At 38.5% G+C, this 24,547-nt stretch overlaps 1 protein-coding gene across 11 annotated transcripts in view; it reads right to left on the minus strand.

The window, feature by feature from the left end:
• KIF21A (kinesin family member 21A) overlaps positions 1-24,541 on the minus strand; it is a 141,369-nt gene extending 116,828 nt beyond the window's left edge. For all 11 annotated transcript variants that reach the window (XM_008570167.1, XM_008570171.1, XM_008570166.1 and 8 more), the window contains exon 1: positions 24,487-24,541. In XM_008570167.1, the coding sequence (XP_008568389.1) occupies positions 24,487-24,530 (44 nt within the window). In that variant the 5' untranslated portion in view covers positions 24,531-24,541. The remainder of the gene's footprint in view (positions 1-24,486) is intronic.
• Positions 24,542-24,547: the final 6 nt, after the last annotated feature.

Below are 24,547 nucleotides of genomic sequence, written 5' to 3' on the forward strand. Positions count from 1 at the left end.
CCTTTTTTGCCACTCCCTTGAGGGCTGATTGGGGCTCCTATGTGAAGGAAACATATTGACCGGCAATGTTTACTATGGAATCACTTGAACTATTAACTCATATCATTAAAATACTAGCAGTTATAACAAGATAAGAAAGGAACTTTTCTTATTGTCTCATAATCTCAACTAAAAGCCTCAAGGAAAGTTGTTTGACACATCCTCACAGGATTTACCAAGAGATGGCCTAACTAGACCTTCAACCATCAGCCCTTATCACTCATCTTCAGGCTATATAAGATAAGGCTAAATAAAGATTCAAGGTGGGGACATTCTGAAGGATTCAAAGATATACAGAACACTGTTTTCTCTTCTCCTTTCCAAAGTATAAGGAAATAAAATGTCTCTCTCCTATCAAGCAAGTGGGAGTGGCCCAAGGTTTTCTTTACAGAGATTGAAGACCTGAAGGAAGAGGATCCTGGCATCTCACTTTTGCAGAACTCAAGAGTGTCCCATCTCAGAATGTCCATTTCACAGAGGACAGGCCCATCTCAGAGTGTCCACCGAGACAGGATGGGTGAGAGAGTTCTTGGAAAAATAAGATGTGTGTCCTTCGGAGTCTACAGTCCTTAGAAATATGATATTGGCTTCTCACCTGGAAAAGTCTGAAGATAGGAAGTCAACAATTGCTCATTAACTGTGAGAGTGCAGTTAATGAGCAAGCAAGCTACACTTGCTCTTTGACAAGTCACAGTGATATGTCTTATTGCCCCAGAGTACAAAAATGAGAGTAACCCCAAAATAAGCCATTTCATTGAAATTTTGCCAAGGAACATCGACCGACTGACTACAGGGGCAAATGGACATCTATTGTAAGACCCTATGGGTATGTAAGAAGAGAAGGAGGAAACAGGAGCCAGTGAATTCCCAAGAGTTCAGGCAGGGAGTGAAACCCTCATCAGATGTAATGAGGAGGCTGCCCTCAGGAGGCTCTCCAAAGGACCCAAGGGCATAATGGCCAGCTAGTGAAAGCAAAAGAACTGCAAAGAGCACTAAGTAAAAAGAAATTTGGCTTTTCTTCCTTAAATGCATCCCTACCTCCTGTTTAAAGATCCAGAAGCAGCAGAGTGAGCATGAAAAGAGGAATAAAAGAGCTAATTGAGGCGGAATAAGGTGAGCAAGGGGAGCCTCTCAGTCATTAAGTCTTCAGTCAGGACTAAGCTGAATGGAAAGAGAAGAAAGCTGAATTCCATGCTTTTGGTTTCGACTGTGCAGTACTCTCATTCCTGAAAATAAGACCATTCTTACAGCTAAAAGTAAACTGAAAATAATGAGATCTACCCAAGACATTGGAAAGAAAAATCAGACAAATGCTGATCGAAGCATAAAGCAAAGTTTCCTAGCCAAAACCTACCAAATTCGGCCCACTCAACCAACCAATTATACAGTCTTCAGAAATCAGATTTGAGAGGAGAACTTAATGATCTAGTGAAATGCTCTTCAAAAAAAGTCAAGTGGAAAAAAAACAGGAAGGAAAACTGTAAATAAAACAGAATTCAGCTTTTGATTTTATTACATAAGATTGTATTATAATATAACAGGCAAAAAATACATTTTTTTATATATCTGGGGAGCAAAATTCTTATAAATTTTCTAAAATAAATGATACTTTTATAATTGGAAAAAATAGCTAAAAATTTTTACAAGTAGTCTTATGAAAAAATATGAAAATTTTTATATTACAATCAAAGTCAATTTCCATCTTCCTCTGGTGTCATTAATATTATTCAAAATTTTGCAGCCAAAAGCAGTTGTCTTAATAATATATATGATGAGATCTACAATTCTTGAATTTCAGGGCCCAAAAGATAAACTAGTCAATATTATGTTCACCCAAGACTGTCAAATAAGACAAGACAACAGAATGGTAAGCCCCTGCTACCAAAAGAGAGATAAATCAATTACCCTTTCACCATTTCTCAGTGGTATGACAGACTACCACAAAATTTTCATTAGCCACTTTTTTCCAGGTAGTACATCTCCAGACCCCCAGCAAAACCACCCATCTAAGATCTTCAAGTTGCTCATTGGTCTGAAACTTAGAAAAAGCTCATCAAACTGCTGTCCACCAAAGTCTCCACCAAAAGTCCAAGCTTCCAAGATCATCCTTCGGTCTAAAAATGTTCATGCAATACGACTCTGTATTTCCTCTAATTTGGCCCCATTATCTATCTCTCACTTCCTTCCTAAATGCCTCCACTGTGTGTTGTAAATCATCATTCAACAGCAGCAGTACACAGTGGTTAAGCCACTGGCAGGATTCAAATCAAGCCCTGTCACTTCCAACTGTGTGGCCATGGGAAGCTACTTAACTTCTCCATTTCTTCATTCATAAAGTGAAGCTAATAGTAGTACCAATACTATAGGATTATTTTAAGAATCATGAGAGTTAATATGAGTTTAGAATTTAGAACAGTTGCTTCTTGCCATAGTAAGTGCTTGATAAATAAAAAGGGTACTTCAAAAAGTTCATAGAAAGATTCTTATTATATTTCAATTCTATTTTTCCAAAAGTTCATGGAAAGATTCGTATTATTTTTCAATTCTATTTTTTCCATGAACTTTTTGAAGTACCCTCGCATATAAAAATGAACTATTTTTTATCAGAAAACTCAGCTATACCCTTAACCTAAAACCTCACCTGCCCATCCCCTGAGGACATGGCTTTTACTGAAGCACTCTCAAGAAAGGCTACTTTTTGGGGCCGGCCCGTGGCTCACTCGGGAGAGTGTGGTGCTGATAGCACCAAGGCCCCGGGTTCGGATCTTTATATTAAAAAAAAAAAAAAAAAGAAAGGCTACTTTTTTCTTCCATACAACATACGCATAAAAGTTGAGGCCTAGAGGTGAATTTTCCTCTTGCTCCCTAGTGCAGTTTCCAATCTGTCTTTCCTCCTCCAAAGATCCTCGTCTTCTCTGAACCACGTGTCATCAGACCTTACTATCCCTCAACACCCTTTACTGCTGTGTCTGACACACTGCCTCATCCACTGATCTCACTTACTGTCCACAGTCTCCCCTTCACCCCTAGCAGTCCTATTAGCAATCTTGGCAACTTCAAATCCCCATACATGATACATCCAACACCATAATCTCGCATTCCTTGACCTCCTTAACACCATTCTCATTTTTGTAAACGAATTTAAAAAAATGAAGTCAAAAGAGAATTACTTCATCTTTGTACTCCCAGATCCACCAAATTACATGCATCATCGATTCCACTGTTTCTGCTTCCTCACTTAGAATTCTCTCCTTAACCCACTCAAATCAGTCACTTCACTAATATAATTCATATATGAGTCACCATAACTTAACTCTTACCAAAGCCAGTAGTCAATTTTTGTTCGCTTCTTATTTGACTTCTCAGCAACATTTGAATCCAACTTCTAGGACAACATACTCTCGCTGCTTCAACATACTACTGACTGCTCTTCTCTAGTCTGCTTGGCTGGATCTTCCCTTCTTGGCTTCTAAATTTTAGAGTGTCCCAGGATTCTCTTCCCACAAGTCTTCTCTAATTTTCTCTCTTCATGGGAAAATGCACCCAGTCCCATGGTTCCAACCATCTAAAAGCTATTGACTCTCAAAAGTTTGTCTTCAAACTAGACATCTTCCCTATGATCCAAACTCATACATTCAATAGCCGATGTGACATCTTTCTTAGGATGTCCAATAACAATCTCAACACAGCCAAAGTAGAATTATTGATCCCACCCTACAAAAAAAATCAATTTCCCCTCAGAGCCCCAAACCTAAGAATCTACTTAACTCTTCCCTTTTCATCACACCGTTTATCAGCAAGTCCTAACAGTTCTATATTCCCAAATATACTTTTCACCACTTACACTGCTATTTTTTAGTCCAAGCCACCTCCATCTCTCCCCTGGACCACAACAACAGCTTTCTCACTAGTCTCGCACCTCCATTTTTAATTCTTACAATATAATACATCTTGTACATAACAACCAGAGTTATCTTTCTAAAATGTAAATCAGATCATGCCACATCTCCTCTTGAAGCACTTTAAAGTCTTCCCACTAAAATTAAGTCCAAAATTTCCACTCTGAGCTACAAGGCCCTAAATGATCTAGCTTCTGCCTACAACTTTGAACTTATCTACATCCATCCTCTTTTCTATTTGCTATATCTGGCTATACTGCTCTTCTCACCATCCTACTAACATGCTAGCTTATTTGTTGGGACATTTGCACTTGTTTTTCCTTGTAATTCTCTTCTTTCAGATCTTCTCATGGCTTACTTCTCAATAATCAGGTCTCAACCCAAATATCTCCTCCCAACAAAGGCCAATTACTACTATCAAGCATAGTGTTTTATCCTCTCCATAGTACAAATCTGAAAATTTTTTTCACGTTTATTTTCTCTATCATCACCCAATGTTAGCTCCTTGAGGATGGAAAGTCTTGTCTTGCTCACATTTCAACACCCAGAACACCCTCCCTGGCACATCAATGGCAGCCAAATGTTTTTTGACAGACTGACTAAAGTCTTCATAAGAATTAATAACAATGGAGGCTTCAGGTCAAAATGGCAGAATAGATGGTTCCCAGTGTCACTCTCTCCCACAAATCAACCAATTACAATTATAAAAATGCAATGACAGCCAAGCTGAGGCTGCTAGAGCTCCAGAAAAGAGGAGGAGAGACCTACAGAGTGCATGAAGTTGGGAGAAGCCATGGTGAAGGAAAGAAAAAACCGCTCTGACCATTTTAGTACCCGGCCACATCCAGGCTGAAGATGCTGAGCGCACGGAGCAGGAGCCAGCAAAAGCCACAGCTGTGCCTTTTTCATGAAGTTGCTTGGAGGCAGCAGGGGAGAAGAGGGCCATGGTGCCCCCCAGGCCAGCAAGACCACTAATAGGGCTCCTGTGGACCCACATAGGACTAAGGAGCCATAACAAATGAGAAAAAGGAGCCATCGCAAGGGACCAGCGCAGGGCCCGTCCCATGGGAAGTGTTTGCAGCATGGGCGGTGGGGGAGACGTGCTCACCTGGAGAAAACTGGGGCACAGCAATGACAGTTGATCTGCACTGCAATCAGTGAAGGACCACTCAGAGGAGACTGGTCAGGAATAGAGAATTGCATGGGCTGCAGTTTGATGAAAAGACTCAGGCCCAGACCAGAGTTTCTAAACAACCCAGGTACACCGGATCTCTTGAGAGCCAGAGTACCTTTAAAGTCAACCATTAAAACCTGAGCTACACAAAAAGCCTTCCCCAGGGAATCAGCAGCGAAGCAGCAATTTAGCTCAACCACAGAGCTCAAGTACTGGTCCCCACAGGAAGTTCCCCCATTTTAGAAGTAAGCAAAGGACAGCAAACTAGTTCCAGCATGGATTTTAAATGATGGGAACAGCAAATAATCCAACACAGAACTGAAAGAAAAAACAAAGTACCTGCATCCAGAGACAAAGTTTCATGTTAACTAGTAAAGGTCTCATTTCACCAAAGAATACCTATAACACCTAGAAGGACTGGAAGACCCCTGGGCTACCAAGCCAGAAAGCCTCAGCAATGCCCCCTGACACCCACGACCAATCCCAAAGGTGGGGGACGAGGGCCTCAGCCACACACCCCCGACACATACAGACAGCCCAGCAGCGACCATTGAGCTGCCACAGGAAGCACCCTCGGCTCCCCAGCTGGGGAAGTGGGTGCCCTCGGGCCTTGGCCACAAACCCCCCGACATAAACAGCAAGCCCAGTGATGACCATTAAGTCACTGCAGGATGCGCCCTGGGCTCTCATGAACTGGGGCAGTGGAGGACTGAGGGCCTCAGCCACACCCCACCAACATGTGCAGCCAGCCCAGCGATGACCACCAAGCCACCACAGGAAGCACCCCAGGCTCTCCTGAGCCGGGCAGCGGGGTAGCCCTCGACACCTGCAGCCAGCCCAGCAGCCACCACCAAGCTGCCACAGGAAGCGCCTCAGGCCTCCTGAGCCAGGGCGGTGGGGGACCGAGAGCCTCAGTCACACCCCCCAGACACCTGCAGCCAGTCCATCAAGCCACAGCAGGAAGCACCCTGGGCCTCCCAAGCCAGGGTGGTGGTGGGGTCTTGAGCCTCCACCACACCCCCCAACACATGCAACCAGCCCAGCAATGACCACCAAGCCACAGCAAGAAGGGCCCTGGATTCCCAAGCTGGGATGGAGGGGGGCAAGGGCTTTTGCCACACCCCCTGACATCTGTACCCAGTCCAGCAATGACCAAGCCACCACTGGAAACCCCTTGATCTCCCCTGTGGGAATGAGGGGGGTGCCACAGGCCTCGATCCTGCCCCTCCCCCTTCTTCCTTCTTCCATTCATTTCCTTCCCCTTTCCCCTCTCCCTCTCCCTCCCAACTGCTCTGCAACAACATCCTAGAATGTAAAAAGTAATATTAATAAAATTACATTTTCTTAAAAAAAAGAATTAATAATAATAATAGTCTTCATAAGCATAACCAGAAGTATACTATATTTTTCTCCTCTGATGTTGAAGACCAAAGCTGACATGCCTGCTGATATATTAAGCACTTGACAAAGAGGGACAAAAAATAAATAAAAGAGCCCATGCTTGTTCTTGAGTAAGTCACAATCCATTTGAGGAAAAAAAACACACAAAAAATCCAAGACACTAAGGACAGCTTTTTATAAAGCAATCTATAAATAAGCCTACTATCATATCATAAAAATTATACTTACATATGTTGAGGGGCTGTAGTGTTGAGAATATGGTAGAATTAGTCAAGAAAGATACCCTGAGGAGGGAATAATTCTACGAGGTATATATTATCAATATCTTTTTAAGGATGAGGAAAGTGAGGCTCAGGCAGATTAAATAATTCACCCAAAGTTAACAACTAGGAAAGGAGTTGGGTTCAAACAAGTCTCCTAATGTCAAAGCCCACTTTCCTCTTACAAAATCATGTTTCTGCCACTTCCTATAACATGAGTTGGCTACTCTGAAAGGTACATCTAACAAAAGTTACTAAAAAATGAATACTAAAAAAAAAAATGGAGCTATCAAGGACATCTAGAAGTCTGTAGATGAGAAGTCTACCAAAATTCCACCAGTATTAAATGTTCAATATGCCTTGGGTCTTTGGGTCTTTGAACAATAAAACAGATCATCAGTCTGCTGAGAAAAACCATAACCTGGTGCCCACAGGACACTGGGATTGATGAAATAGATATATAAAGAAAAGATATACAGATAGCAAAGGAATTTTAAATTGTATTCAAAATATTATCAGAAATGGAATATTTTAGAAAATTTCCACAGAGGTCCTGTCTCACTCAGATCCAAGCTGGCCACTCTGAAAAAGTATTATTAACTAATTGTGTGGGGAAAGGATACGTGGATATGTTGTGAGTATGCACATGTGGGCACATATGTACAAGGGTACTTCAAAAAGTTTATGGAAAGATTCATATTATCTTTTAACTCTATTTTTCCACGAATTTTTTGAAGTACCCTCATATGTATGCACTCATGTCCTTGAATGTGCAGATGAGCAGTTGTCAATAAATCCTTGCAATTAATATACCAGATGAAAATAGGATGAAATTCATGGAGAGAGATCTTAAAAAATGAAATGAGCAAGGAACTTAGGAAGGCATTACAATAAGTACAGAGAAGAGAAAGCAAATAAACCAATGGGGCTATTTTAAAGATTAGGAGACTGCATAGATTAGATGCATGAGATTTAAATTATGAAGAAGCATTTACATTACTATACTGGAAAATAAGGAGTCATTTTTCTCTTACGAAGTGGCTAATGTGATTAAAATGCTTTAAATGTGAGTAGTCTGTAGCAGCAGACTACTCCAATAGCTTGTACATAATGTGTTCATACTTCATTTTTGGCATGTTTCATGGGAGAACCATCAGATCTTGTATGGACATGCAAGACTCTCCTAATTGGACTGAGCTTTTCAAGTGCACAATTCCTATCTGACTCATCTTGCACTTCCCTAGCAATGTGTGTTGAATGCACCTCATCTTAGTGGGGCTCAATAACTAATGAATTGAGTTGAACTAAATTGAAATACATTGAACTGATCAGAGCTGAATTAAATTGGAATGGTCAGGGATGGGAGCTAATTATTATCCTTACAAATTCATTTATTTAAGTATCAGAATATACTTACTTAAGTAACTTCTGCTGTGCTTACAATGAGCTTGGAGCAATAGCTTTTTACATTTTTACTAGCTATGCTTTACAAAGAGCCTGTTATGTACTCAAAAGAAGTATTATCCGCTTTACACATAGAAGGACCTGAGTCATATAAAGGTGTAATGTTATGTTTTCCACAGGGTTACTTTTACATCACTGCCACCTCAAAGTGAATCAGTGGAGCAGAAGGGATTAGAACTCAGAGTCCAATAGCATTACTTTCATCACCAAAGTTCATTTTAAAAGATTCAATTGTAAAAGGTAAATAATGTACAAATAAACACATTTAACAATCCAAAAAAAGCACAAAGATGACTGCTTTTGGAAACAGAAACTCCTATTAGTCCATCTTTTTTTCCCCCCGGTAAATAGAGAACATGGTTCTCACCAGAATATATAGGAAACAACTCAAATATGTTAATGTCTGTTCTGCATAATGAGGGCAGAGAATTTAACTAATGATTTTGAAGGATATTCATCTTTAGTTATATTATTTCTACTATTGTGTTCATTATTTTAATAGCTTGTATTCAGATGATTGTTCTGCTTGTCAAAAACAGCAAATACAGGTCTCTTAGTCATCTTCAACAGTCCACTTACTTTTTACCGTATATATTTTAGGTTCATCTGTCATCACAATATTTCATCTCACAGTAAACCAATTTGTGAAGGACACAGAGGTATTTGTTCAATCCAGTTTTCCTAAAGAGGTTTGTCTCGAAAATTGAAGTTTGTTTTCAGGATCATTAAAGTTTCAGACTTCATTTGGTTATACCTTATCACTTAGAAATTTGCTTTTCAATGCAAACAAAACTAGTCACCTAGTCAAAAGTTTCAACAGCTAATATTGAATAAACAATGAAGATCGAATTATTGAGTAAGGTCCTAAGTATTGAGTCACAAATACATGTTTATTGATTTTTTTTCATTTAACCATGGTAATTAAAATCAAAAGTATGTAAAATGACTTGTCTCATAAGTACAAAGAGGAATGGCAAAATTAATCAAATTTCTTTTAAGTTAACAAAGGAACTCTGTCGCCTCAGTCAATCTTTAAAAATTGCTTCAAATTAGGCATGCCACATGGAAATAATGAGATGTTCTCTTATACTTTATACATAAAGTATGTTTGTATATGTGTGTGTCTGTCTGATCACTTGTGGGGTCTCTGTAAAAAGCTTGTCAGTATAAGTACACGTGTGTGCAGGTTAATGATATACTAAGCAATACATTTAAAAGGTTTAAGGATTAACACACCAGTCAGCTCACCTTGAGAGGTAAGCAGGTTAGAAATCAATAAGTATCCCCATGTCCTTAAAGATAAACAGGAAAAGAATGTAATCCCATTAGTATACATACCAACAGAGAACAAAGATTAAGAAAACATCTTATTCAAAATGGTCCAGAGAGTAGAATCATCTCAATCTTGACTCAACATATTCAGTAAAGACCAACCAGGACATCCATTCTATCACATAAATACAATGCTGATAACTTCAGCAGGTGATATCAATGTCATGTATTATCTAATACAAATGCACTATTATCATCCCTTTTCTTCATCATTAGAGATAGCATAATAACTTGTAAAAAGGGGGCCCAAGTGAAGACTTGAATGAATCTCTGTTAAAGAAAGATTTTTGCAAGTTAATCCCAATTAACATTTATTGAGGATTACTGTGTGCCAGGCATTATTCTGAGTGTGTTATAAATTCTGAGTGTGTATTTATAACAATCCTATGATGTTCGAACTTTTATTATCTTCACTATGTACATGAAGAGACCTCAATGAAAGTGAGCTCACCAAATAAATTATCCCTACCTTGAGGTCATTAGATAAAAAATATGGTCAGTGACTAGACATTACCTAAAAGAGAAAAAATAGAGAGTTAGAGCTAGAAATAGAAAGATGGAGAGTGAGAGGGGAAAAAAAGAGATAGAGGAGGAGGAAGAAGAAAAAGGGGAAAGAATCTAACATCTCTAAATGCAAGGCATTTACAACATTCTTATAAAAACTTAACAACCCTATAAGATAGGTATTAACTCCATATTATATATGCGAAAACTAAGGCTCATAAAGGTTAAGAGACTGTCTTGAAATTTTGAACTCAAATCTTTGTGACTCAAATGCTGTTTTCAATAGCGATACTGCAAAAGAAAAGAAAATTAAAGAAGAGATGGGTATGAGGAAAAGAGAAAAAAATAATAGCAATCATGAAACTAGAAAAGAGAGACAAGAGATCAACTAACTCTTAGCAGCTTCTTGGTAGACATTGCAATGATACAGCATTGTTGTCTCAGAGCCTTGCTGCTTTTACTCTAGCTGCCAGGAGCATAGAATTAAAAAGCCAGGATGATTACTTGATTTCAAGAATATCCCTTTAATCCCTTCACACATTCATCTTATTCCCCATCCTATCCCATTGTCAGTGATGCTGGTATGAGAAAAGCAATGACTGACTCACCTAGACGTGCCTGTCCCATACTCAGCAACTGCAGAATGTGTACCATTGGCCTGGCCTAGCCCTGCACAGTCTATGGGCTGCTTCATCAAAAGTAAAATGTCAAGCTGTCACTGTGTGTTTTAGTCCATTTTGTGTTGCTATAACAGAACTACCTGAGACTGTGTAATTTATAAAGAAAAGAGGTTTATTTGGTTACGATTCTGGAAGAGCTGCATCTGGCACGGGCCTCAGGCTGCTTCTACTCATGGTGGAAAGTGGCAGGCTGCCGGTGGGTATGAGCAGATCACATGCCCAGAGGAAGCAAGAGAGAGACAGAGAGGAGGTGCCAGGGTCCAATCAACAACAAGCTCTCGCTGGAACTAATAGAGTGAGAAGTCACTCATTACTCCCCCCTCGCCCAGGGAGAGCATTAATCCATTCACGAGGGATCCGCCCCCATGACTCAATCAGTTTCCAACACTGCCACATTGGTGATCAAATTTCCACATGAGTTTTGGAGGGGACAACACAGCCAAACTCCATCACTGTACATATATTGTATGGACACAGCAGAAGTCAACAGGACCATTTTCATATTGATACAAAGGTAGGCACAGTTCAGGAGTGACCAAAATTTTACATTTCAAAATGACAATCAAGAGAGCCATAGATGAGGATTAAAACATCAAAGTTTTGGGCCGGCCCGGTGGCGCACTGCTACAGTGCGCCGCTTGGGAGCGCAGTGGCGCTCCCGCCAAGGGTTCGGATCCCACATACAGACCGGTTCCCGCTCACTGGCTGAGCGAGGTGCGGGCGCGACACCGAGGGTTGCGATCCCGTTGCCGGTCCCGGTCCGGTACAGGCGCAACAATGAGGGTTGCGATCCGTTGCCGGACACGAAAAAAAGACAAAAAGGAAAAAAAAAAAAAACATCAAAGTTTCTTGACAAACCCATATATCTTTTTTCTTACAACTTTAGACTTTTCTCATCAACTGATATTAAGAAATAAACATCAATTTACCCTTGTTTATAAACATTAATATATTTTATACCATATTGGCCAGATTCATTCAACTCCTTGGTGGATTTTATGTTTTGGTATTTGTGCGTGAGTGTGTGTACGTGTTTCATGTCAATCTCATACCAAAATCACAGCTTCTTGATCTTAGGTGATTTTAGTCTCAAAACATACTGGGGCATCCAGGCTGACACAGGATAAAGGAGAAAACTGGACAACTAGCCTGGCCAGAGGGCTGGATGACATGGAAGTGAACTGAGGTCCAGAGGTGACCTAGGCTAGATCAGTGCCAATGCACATATACAAGAAGAATCAATCCGGTGGCAGCTTCCAGTTCTGAGTGGACCACATGAGTTGAGGAAACCCCAGTTGGAAAAAAAGAAGACAAGTTTCCCTCTCCACATTAAGGAGGAATTCAATAATCTCACTTAATCAAGTGTGCTTGGATTCAAGCTATAGGAAAGGGATATGAATCAAGAAACCAGACAGAAGCCAAGTTTGGACAAATAGAATGGGAGGTTAAAGGGAAGGCTATGACCCTAAAACAACAGGCATAATCAATAATAAGTTTAGTGCAGCAAAGCAAATTTCAGACTAATGGGCTGGTGGGGCAAAAATCAGTGCTCTGATTTACTTGTGGCTTTATTTAGGACTGACCCAGAAATTCAGAGAGACTGAGTCTCTCCATTTCAGGCATCAAGGACTCCATCTAAAAGAGGTTAAGGAAGACAGGGACACAATGTAATACATTTTAGAAGACTCTGACTTAGGCATTGGTTCTCAATACTGCTGTTCATGAAGTCACTTAGGTCATTTTTTTTTTTTAAATGCTAACACCCAGTCTTGCTCAAAATCAGTTAACTCAAATTCTGCCCCCCACCCCCACCCTGGGGAAAGGGCAAGGGGGCTACCCAAGACACTGTTATTTTTTAAAACTCTACCCTCGTGATCTCCTTACCAGGAGTAGACAATTATGGAATCTAAAAAAAATGGGTACCTTAACAAGTTTTCACTTTTGTTATAGAAAAAATGACAATAACAAAAATGACAGTAGCAACTACCATTTGTAAAACATTTACTAAGTGCCAATAGTACATATATACATTATCTCATTTAATTCTCACAACAAATATTTGACATGGGTATTATTTTCACTTATTCAGCCCATGTAGACTTTGAATATAGTAATATTCATTGAGCTCCTATAGACATTGAATATAATATTTTCATTCATAATGACCTAACGAAAAAGATGAAAAATCTGGAACATGGCTGCAGATTTTTTTACCAGTGTTAACAACAGATTTGTACTTATGCATTCTCACTTATATCCAGTCCCTGCTTCTGTACAGCAGCATTTGTTCAAATTATAAAGGTTACACTAAAAAGAACAAAGCTGACAGGTCCATCCAAGGATCAGACTCATGATGTTGTTCTTACTAGCATCACACTGAAATCAACTGGACTTACAGGTCACAATTACCCAGAGGACCCAATAACACATCATCTCCTTATAGAATGAGGTAGGATCGTAACACTGAAAGATATAAAATGAGACCACAAAACTGATGTCGAAACATGCTCAAAGTTAAAAGTACAAAATCATCGAAAGTCCTTGAGTTACTCTATGTTGAGAGCTGCAGTCACAGAACACACACACAAGATAAATGAAAAATTATGACAAGTTATATCAAGTTAATACAAAATGAAGAGCCAAAGCCAAGTGAAGAAACCCTATACTCAAAGACGAGAACTGAATCTGCTACAAAGGTAACAGAAGGTCCAATTATGCTACTGTAACAAAAAAGATAAGAATATATCTATTTATGTGATATCCAAGGACAGATGGAATTTGTTGCCAATACAAGGGCAAGGTGGCAAACTAAAATTCAAAAGTATCATATTGTATTGCCTAAATTAACACCTGAAAATGTCACAGATGTCACATTTGTATTAAGGAACCATAAATGGCAGGCCAAATACCCAGGAATGAAATCTGAAATCTCATGTTTAATCAGCAGTTGACAACCTCATTTTACAGCAGGACAGATACAGAATAAGTGACCAACAGGCTACTCAAACAAAAGTGCTTTGTGTTGAACTGAGGTGAAAACAAAATAAAATGCTTTAGAAATGCACTAATTCTCAAGAAACCTGTTTTTGTCTACCATCAGTGGCTTAGAATAGTGGTATGGGCAAATGTCTATATTATCCCAATACATTATATCTTGATATTGATATAGGTGAAAAGTTAAAATTAAATATCAATACATCTTTTTCTGAAAAGCATCCTCACTATCATAACACTTATACATTCTGGGTGAGCAGCACTACCACCCACTCTTCAGTTCCAGGAAATAGCCATTTGCAGAGTCAGTGCTCATCAGTGGAAATGAAATCATTACCAAGAATTACAGGAGACAGCACAACTCTGAAAAATAAAATCAATGTCCTTATTAAATAATAAAGACTTGCCAATTAAATTACTGCTTGATATACTGAATTTAATATGGGGATACTTTTAAAAGTTCATGGAAAAATACAATTGAAAGATAATATGAATGTTTCCATGAACTTTTTGAAGTACCCTTGTGCATATTTTACTGAATTATTTAAATAAAGCAGTGACGTATAATATTTAGCATGCTACTCAAAATGCCCTTCCTTAATATTAAAGACATGGAAAAATCCTTATGCTATACTCTAAAGTAACTATCAGGTTACAAAAGGGTAACTACATGCTGATTACAATAATTTTTTTTTAAAATGTAGGTACACATAAAAACAGACTGAAGTATACCAAAATGCCAACAGTAATTATATTAGTTTGGTGAACTATGATTAACTTTCTCATCTTTCCCCTGATCCTTTTTCCAATGTGATTACATTATTTCAGGTAATTTTTTAAAATTAAATAAAAATAACTTCCTTATGAAATTAAAAGCTGATTTGATTTTGACATAATCAGACTAGGCTTGCAAGATCTATTTCCTGCATCTAAGTATCATTCTTCTCTTAAAATGCCTTCAGCTAAGTCTCCACATAGTTCTATCAATGAGTATTACAGGTACATTGCCCCAACAGCTCCATATCCCAGAAAAAAATTTATTAAAAAAAAGTAAATTTATTGTAAAAGTTATGTATCATTATTACTTCTTTTACTCAGTTTACCCCTTACAGTGCTTTTTAATCCATAGCCTAGTTTAGTGGCTTGTTACCAAGGTTGATGAGAGGAAACAAAAAAGTATTAGCAATAGTTTCAAAAATCTGCTGTGCAGGGCCGGCCCGGTGGCGCACTGGATAGGTGTGCCGCTTGGGAAGTGCGGCGGCGCTCCCGCCTGAGGGTTCGGATCCCACATGCAGGCCGGTTCCTGCTCACTGGCTGGGCGAGGCGCGGGAGCAGCACCGAGGGTTGCGATCCCGTTGCCGGTCCCCGGTCCGGTACGGGGGCAACACTGAGGGTTGCGATCCGTTGCCGGACACGGAAAAAGACAAAAAAAAAAAATCTGCTGTGCACCAATTCAGAAGGAAAATTCAAAATTTTATTATCCAGTTTAGCCACCATCCTCTTACATTAGGTTAAGCAACTAGTGGAAAGTAGAACTCAAAACTATTGTTAATTTCACAAAGTATATGGTAGTAAGTTTACAAAACACTAAAAACCATGCCAATTGAAACAAAGAATTAAAATGGTGGATTCTACTAAACTATAAAAAGAGGAATTTGGCAGGGTAGAACAGGATGGCATGTAATTTACATATTGAAATCAACACGAAAACTGGGAGATTAGGAAGGGTCAGGTTTTGGGAAGTATTTATATACATAGTTATATCATCCATAGTGGTATAAGTAATAGATGCTCAAAAAGCAAAAGAACAGATATAAACACCTTCAAAGCACTTTGTAAATTCAAGTTATGGGTTACACATCAAAGAATGACTAACCTAATTGCTAGAATTTGAAATATAACCAACATGCCCATGATTGGTCATATCAAATTCATGTCAAATAATTTTACCACCTACATTTGTGTAAAAACCATTTTCTAAATGCTTTTCACATGGTTGTCTCTTGATCCTTTCCTAAAATCACGGGGGTAGGTGGAGAAATATCAGCCAAGATCAAGTTTATCATGGGTAAAAATGTCCAGACCAAAATAATTTTCTAATCATCCTACATTCATTCTATCACCTTGATTCAATCGCTTTAATGCCTCCATCTTATGAGATTCCAGTACCAAGTGGATATTCAATAATCATGTAATAAATGAATTTTGATCCAAAAAAAAGTAAACAAGATAAGAAAGAATACAACTGAGGTTAGAGATGTCCTATGCCTCATTAGTACACCATGTGATCAACATATCACATCATAATAATTATCTACAGCTTGACTCTCTACAAGGTCTCTTGTACCTGCTTGCTGAAGTAAGTCTTTATTTAGAACTCCTGACTGACTTTGTAGCTGGGTCAAAGAATGTGAATGTCTACTCTGAAAAAATATAATTCCTTCATCATATTCAGAGATCTATAATAAGGTCAAGCCTAAGTGACAGACACAGCTCTCCAAAGATGAGAATAATGTCAAATCAAATTTCACAAACTAAAATCTCACTGCACAGTAAGAGATCTGAAGAGTGGGGAATAAACCTTGAGCTGTCCTTGATTTTTTAGTCCATGATCCCCACCTCTCCACAACCTAGTTAGAACATTTTTCTTTGCTCTTTCCTTTTACTGAAGAAGCAGTCAACCAAGTAAATCCCAGTTACCTAAGATTAAATTCTGAATGACCTTCATTGCAGTGTGGATATTTAGATATCTACTTGTTTCAAGTCTGTAACCCCAACATTCTTCAAATGTTCTATTGTAATAATGCTGTCAATATGTTAGTACCCTTGTATTAAAAAAGGCATTAAATATTCTTTGCGTTTTGGGAATATTTCATGCCAGATAGTGAAAGCCTATCATATATATGTCTCTCCCATTGGAGTTCCAGAGGGAGAGAAAGAACAATATAAGGAAGGTCTATGGTCCCCAAAAGTGGAGATTTCTCTATGTGGGAGAAGTCTAGAAAAGCTTTGCAAAATAGTGGAATTTAGGATACTTTTTGGATGACAAGCCTCCATTACAATCGAAATGTGTTATATTCTTTATTTCCTTCAGAAATGAGGATGGGAAGGGCTGAAACAATATTTAAAAGCTTCAGAACCACCTACCTAGTGAAGTAATACTCAAAAGGGGGGGGGTCTTTCTAGACCACTCATATTTCTACCTCCATCTTCCATTTCAGATCCCAATAAATAGGCCTCACCCTACCCCACCCTCCAGCCAACCTTCTCTGTAGTGGGGCTGTTATTACCTGAATGTGCAGTAATCCTTAAATCTGTTTGAGTCAAAAAAAAAAGCTTAAAGAACCAAGGTTGGAGGTGGGGGAGAAGCCACAGGTCCCAGGTCTAGAATTCACTAAAAACCCTTATACTTACATGTTTTAAATCATTTCCATATTAGATTATATACAAATTGTATTTCTGTGGTTGTTGTTAAAGCATTAATGTAAAGCATATAAATGTTGAAAACCATCTACATTATTTTTATAACCCAGTTCTGGCATTTTCTCATATTTTAACATATTAGAAAACTCAAATTTTGCACTTTGGTTTCTACCTCTGGGATCCTTATCTCATTACCTCTGAGAGGTCCTTGTTAGAATCACTGGTCTAGGGCCGGCCTGTGGCTCACTCAGGAGAGTGCAGTGCTGATAACACCAAGGCCACGGGTTCGGATCCCATATAGGGATGGCCGGTTGCTCACTGGGTGAGCGTGGTGCTGACAACACCAAGTCAAGGGTTAAGATCCCCTTACCGGTCATCTTTAAAAAAAAAAAAAGAATCACTGGTCTAATTCCTAGAATTGAGGCATTCATGAAGCCAAAACAATGGGCACTGTGATCAGGGGGACTCATCTACATGTCAAATTAAACTTTTATAACAAGTGCTTTATGGATTAAAACTGTAGTTTTTAAAAAAAATATAAAGGTATTCTATTTCTGGGATGTCTGCTAGCAAAACCTGAATCCTAGAAAATCCATAGCACTAATCAACAGAATACTAGTTGTATGACCCCAAGCAATTCCTTACGCTTCACTGGGCCTCCATTTCATCAACTATTTCAAAGAAAGGGCCTTGGCAAGCTAGTCCTTTCAAGGTCCCCTTCAGCTTTAAAATCTATTTCATCAATAATTATTGGGTTACTAAAAATTATGCTTAATATATAAATTTTTAATAATTTAAAAAAACAAAGGTCAAAAGAACCTCAAATATAATTCTTAAACATTCAGAAAGATCTCATAATAATTGTGGGGTGTAATGAAAATTGTCCCTTTGGCTTGGCTGTCATTTGCTTCGAATAAAGCCTGAGCCACAGGAAAACTATTTTAACACTCTGAGAAGATTAAATAGTTAATCCACTGGGAAACCAAGTTGAAAGACAGAATTCACAAAGCCCCTTTCCAGAGAGAAGCATTGACAGTAACAAACAAATTTTTTTACTTTGAATAAAATTATTCTAATGACATACACTGTAAAAATACTGTTTATTACCTAGCATGCATTTTTATTGATATGTTTTCTTTCCTAATCTGAAACTCAGATTATGTCAGGTCATGTCTGATTTTTACAGAAAACACCCATTTATAAGTCAGAGTCTCACCGGTGAGTTGTAACATGACTTGGGGGAAAATATCCATACTAATAAATATTCCAAGTCAACTTCTTTGAGGAGAAATTGATGCAAATTGGAAGATTGAGCAGATTTTGGTATTAACTGCCAAGATAATTTCTGCTTTCATGGCTTCACTAAACTGGAATTTCTAGTGCATCATTCACTACTCCATAATTATGCATCAAAATGTCAACCAATTAGCAGGTAAGATGGCAAGAATTCAAGGGGGAGTAATAATTAGATATGAAATCTGAACTTCCATACAGTTCCAAATAACAAACATGTCAACCACACTTTAAAAACTGAATAAACCATTCTTGAAAAAAAAAAGTATCAACTCAAATTTTGTAAATAAAATAATTTATTTGACTTTCAACTCAGATCATCTGCTAGCTCTTTAGTTTCCTCTTTCATTTCCATTACTTCCTGATCCAAATACAAAGACATACCAGTAAAGCATGTATGTTAGATCAAGTAGGACATGTTATAAATAATACCGTCCTAACACATAGGCTTTGGAATTTAGTTTTTCTATGAGATATGTTTGGAAGCAGGGAACACTTTTTTAAAAAAAATCTTTGTTCTTGAGGAATGTATGAACTAAAACATGCTATTAAAAAAATAAAAGAGAAGGGCCAGACCATGGCTCACTTGGAAGAGTGTGGTGCTGATAACACCAGGGCCAAGGGTATGGATCCCTATATAGGGATGGCCAGTTAGCTCACTTCAGAGAGCATGGTGCTGACAACACCAAGTCAAGGGTTAAGATCCCCTTACCGGTCATTTTTTTAAAAATTTTTTAAAAAATAAAAAATAAAAGAGAAATAACTCAACTACAGCAATTTCTTTCATCTCTAGCTATGCCATTGATTCTATTTTGTGTTAGTTCCAACATATTTTGTGTATTTAAAGAGCATCATAGAGCTAGGTTTAAGCTCCATGAAAGCAGGGATCGTGTGTGTCATGTGTGTTGTTGTAGGAAAGTGTCTGGCACATAATAGGCACTTAAAAATATTTGTTGCATGAAGGAAGGAAGGAATAAACAAATGACCAAACACCAGAATACCATCTATTTCCATAAAATAAATGTTTCCCAGATGTCCTGCTTATGTACCCCTACATTTTCTAAACATTAAATTGATTCAAATAATTTACCTCACATATATATTTAATGTTTCAGCTTGAAAGATCATTATTACATCAAAATTAGTAAGTGAAATGCTTTGAAATATTTGGAAATGTTTAAGAACACACAAATAGATACCAGAAACCTGAGTCTGAGTTCCAATTCCCATACTTGGTGGCTGAGAAACCTCGAACAGGTTGCTTAGTGTCTTTGAGATTCATTTTCTCCTCTGTAAAGTAGGGCTAATAAATACCTGTACAGGCTACCTCATAGGATTTTAATGTAGATTAAACAAAATACTGCTCATTTGTATTATAACCAGAATGAGACAAAGAGATCATAGCAGCCTAAGCGTTTCCTCTTCAGTAACAACAGTACCCAAAGTAGATATATTATTGGAAAAGCCAACTACGAAATGTTAAAATAGTTCTTTCCTGTCAATATAGAGGCATCATTAGTGCCAATAGTTTGACCCACCACAACAACAAAAACCATATTTAACACACTGCATATGCAAAGTTCTTTTAACTCTTACAACCTTTAGGTTGCCACCTCAGCATAGGAAAAAAGAAAAGTGCAAGGAGGTCACAGTACAAATCAGTGCTAGTAACAGACCTAAAACACAGCTTCTGACTGTCCAACCAGCCTTTAAGCCTGCTGAGCAATCCACAAACAAGTGCTTTAGCAAGGTGACAAGACAGCAAACTGAAACATAAATTAGACCACATTACACACTAATCCAAACTCACCATCAAGGATATGTACAGTTCTTGCCAAAGCCAAGCAAAGAAATTGTAGTTACCACATACAGACAGTGACACGAACACAATGGTTCTTTCTGTATCTCCATTCTCATCAAGCTCTTGACATATTTTGCAAGCTAAAATTCTTGAAAAGGAAAAACTTTCAAATTTGTTGTATCAGCATTCACAAATAGGGAAGAGAAAAGGACACCTCGTGTCATAATGTCTTAGATTGAGAATTCAAAATGTTCAATAGATTTTATCATTCTGAGTTAACTGAATAGTTCAATTCAGCATACTCGGAAAATAAGAACAAAATATACACTATACTTTATTGTTCACTTTTGTTGATGAAATCCATCTAAGCCATCCATTCATCTTACCACATTTTCTAGAAAATCAGCTAACCATATTTGAGTCAATAATCAATACCTCTCTACCCCTATGTACCTCGAGGTACCCCTATGCACCTTGAGGTATCCCTATGCTGCTATTAAATTGCAACTTATATGTATATGTATGTGTGTGGGCGTGTGTGCATACATGTATTTATGTTTCTATCCACTCTAAAAACAGTCACTTAATCCTTCACATTTTTTAAATTATAGAGCAACACTATCCACTAGACATATAATGTGAACGAGCGATATATGTACTTTTAAATTTTCTAGTAGACACATTTTAAAAAAGGAAAAATAAATAGATGAAATTAATTTTAATATTTAATTTAACTCAGCGTAATCAAAATATTATCATTTTAACATATAATCAATACAAAGATTATTGAGATATTTACATTCATTTTTTCAGACTAAGTCTTTGAAATCCAGTGTATATGTTATACTTATAGAACATGTCAATTTTCAATGCTAAATTTTCATTAGAAATACTTTATCAGTACTATATTTAGATTTCATAAACTTTACAGTTAAAAAAGTAGATTTACATAACCAAGTTTTTCGAAGCATACTTAAAAGTTTCCAGTAACTAGATCAAGAACAATGTTTTAAATTTTAATTTTAACTAATTAAAATTAAACAGAACTAAAAACTTATTTGCTGAGTAGCATTAATCATAATTCAAGTATTCAATAGCCACATTGGGTTGGACAGCAGGGCTGCCATCTGAATCCATATCTCCATCAATGAAAGATACCCTGAAGAACCCCTCAAAAATACTGTGCCAAAAGGCATATTTGGAAACTTAATAAAAAAATGTTCTTCCTAAATGAGAGACTTTCTGTTCAACATTTTTTTCCCAAAGCCTTATATGACCTATGAACTTATTTTGAGAAACCCGTAATACAATCATCAGCTTTAACATACCGATAAGCCTCTACTAATAAAACGCAAACACCTCCAGGATGCTTTGTGCATTTACACAAGTAGAGTCAACTCTCTATTACCTTGACTACATTATTCATCAAAGGGGAAAAGCAGGTCAAGTGCCTCTGTTGATTTTGTGTATAGACACAAAATTTCGTGTTGATTTATTTATCCTACAGATAAAGCCTCCCACATACTGGAGGGTAGGATCAGAGGACACTGGAAAAATTAAAGAATCTGAGGAAATATTTTAGTTGATTTAAGTTCAGGTCTTCTTTTTCTAAGCTCTATCTTTTCTAGCAATGTAGAGGTATGAGTAACCTGTCAAAATCAAGCATTTGAATTGACTCAGTACAGAACCAGGAAGAGGCAACTGACCTTAAGCTAAGTAAAACTTTGCAAACCATGTTCTTGCCTCTCACCTATGTAGAGTTAATGGTTACGAACTTGGGCTGTAGCATGAAGCTATTTGTGTTGGAACCCTGGTTCTGCCACTTGCCAGTTTAACTTTGGGCAGTTTACTTAATCTCTCTGTGCCTCATCTGTAAAATGGCTATAATGATAAGTCACAGATCGATATGAGGAATAAATGAGATTTTACATGACATAAATCATTTTAACACACAGCACTGACCTTGGCAGATGGTATGTGTCCAACAATTTTTACTATCTTTAGCTTGGAAATTATGATAACAGAGATGGGGATATATGTGCAATAAATATTTGCTATAAATGAATAATATATGTCCAATCACTTTTTAAATACTAAAGTGCTATATAAACATAAACTATTTTTATCCTATATAAAGTAAGTTTAGAGAGTAGCTCTGTTCAGAGAACAAATTCATTTAATGAAAAAAATCCCCTATTTCACCAAATTGGATCTTCCCAATAATGCTTACTAAGTTCTATTAAAACTTTTATAAAGCCTTTCTCCAAAAATCATCCTCACGTTTATTCACCTAAAAAGTGCTAACCTGCATACCAAAACTGGATATAAGTTATTTTTCAATCAACGTCACTTTAGGGTCTTCCATGATTCTGCTTACCTCCATTGGAAGCAACATAGGATTTAATAGAAATGGTCAATAAACTGCCTTAAAATATTTTACAGAATTCACACATAAAAATCTCACATCTCTAAAAATTGTTTTTCCCACAGCCAAATTTTCTGTTTTATTAATATTTTAGGGCCAGCCCCGTGGCGCACTGGGGAGAGTGCGGCGCTTGGGAGCGCAGTAGCACTCCCACCGCGGGTTCAGATCCTATATAGGGATGGCCTGTGCGCTCACTGGCTGAGCGTGGTGCGGGTGACAACAAGCCAAGGGTTGCGATCCCCTTACCGGTCACAAAAAAAGACAAAAATATATATATATTTTAAGCTCCTTCTTCACTTACCTTGATTAGATCTGCTGACAAAACTGCCTCTTATTGGATTTCCTGTCTTTTTCCTTCCCCTTCCTCTGCCCTGGTGCAGTCATCAATACATATTAAAAGGCCAAAAGAAAAGTAGTAGCACTGAATAGGAGAAACAAACTAATCTAACAGCTGGATTTAAGTAGTCCCAGAATAACCAAAAAGGCCAAATTAAAACTTCAAAAGCTTTTTAACAGGTGATTCTAAACAGTTGTAAAACTGTCACCTCCATGGTGGTAATTTCCTCCTCTGTAAAATAAGGGAATAAAAAAAAAAAAAACTTTCAAATTCATTTTATTCTTTAAGTTGATTAAAGATCCAAAGACTATAAAACTGCCATTTCTATGCCTAACCAAATGTGTCACTAAAATAATAACTATAGAAATGCTCACACGGTAGAATTTTTAAAATAATTTTCCAGAAATACCACAAGAGTGCAAGATTTTTAATAATTTCGAATTTCTTGGAGGACAGATTATTTTTTATAATCATTAAAGTGTAAAAAAGGGGAAGTGAATGAACAGTAGACTATCAGAGCTGTAAAAGGCACACACTTACTCTACCATGAATGCTTCATTAATTTTTCAAACAGTGTGATGATGTTGCAGTTTTCCATGGGCAACTGTCACAGCCGTCCTCCTTGATATGTATCAAAACAGTCTAAATGACATTGAATACTCGTGTATCTGTCATTGACCAAAATACAATTTTGATGTATCTAGTATTTCACAACTCACAGCCAGACACGTATAATGTTACTCTTACATTGTATCCACCCTGGTAACCTCAGGTGTTTCACCCAGTCACTCACTTAGCCCTTGGTCTGGCTGAAGAGTTTTCTTCCTTCTACAGACCTATCAGGGGTGGGTTTTACCTTAAATGCAATTCCCATTCCAACACCTAAGAGACCAGATCTGTCCCCTCTACCCACAGACTTGTGCACATCTCGTTCCCTGTGATGCTGAATAGGACGTGCCATTTACACAGACGTCTGGAACCCGAGTGGGCGCGCGGCGGGCCCTGCGGCCACAAGCGCTGTCAGTCTGACGCTTTGTCTCCTGCCTCACAAGGCCGGGCTGCATGTACACGTATGACAGACACACCGTAAATAATGAAAGGAATCCCAGAGCCCCGCAGAGGGGCAGCTCCTCCAGGCAAGGCCAGACAGGCGATCGCCCAAAGCGGCCAAATTTCAGGCAACTGTTCCTCAGGTGCGGGACCCGGCGGGGATGGGCGGTGACGGCTTTTTCCCCCCGAGGAGTCAGGACGCCCCCAGGGACCTGGCGCCGCGCAGCCGCCAGTCACCTGCAAACGCAGATGGCGTGAGGGTGACGGGGTCCGCCCGCGAACACCGGCCGCGCGCGCCAGGCCGGAGAGAACCCGCTGCCTCAGCCTCCTCAGCCGCCGACCACGGCCGGGGCGCCCCTCAGGTGGCTCCAGCCCACTGCCCGCGCCCGCAGCTCGCTGCCCGTCCTCACCTGACAGCCACCCGCACCGAGCTCTCGTCCGGGGCGCCCCACATGCTGGCAGCGGCGGGCG

The sequence above is a fragment of the Galeopterus variegatus genome, unplaced genomic scaffold, assembly GCF_000696425.1.
Source record: "Galeopterus variegatus unplaced genomic scaffold, G_variegatus-3.0.2 Scaffold577, whole genome shotgun sequence".
Classification (NCBI taxonomy): domain Eukaryota; kingdom Metazoa; phylum Chordata; class Mammalia; order Dermoptera; family Cynocephalidae; genus Galeopterus; species Galeopterus variegatus.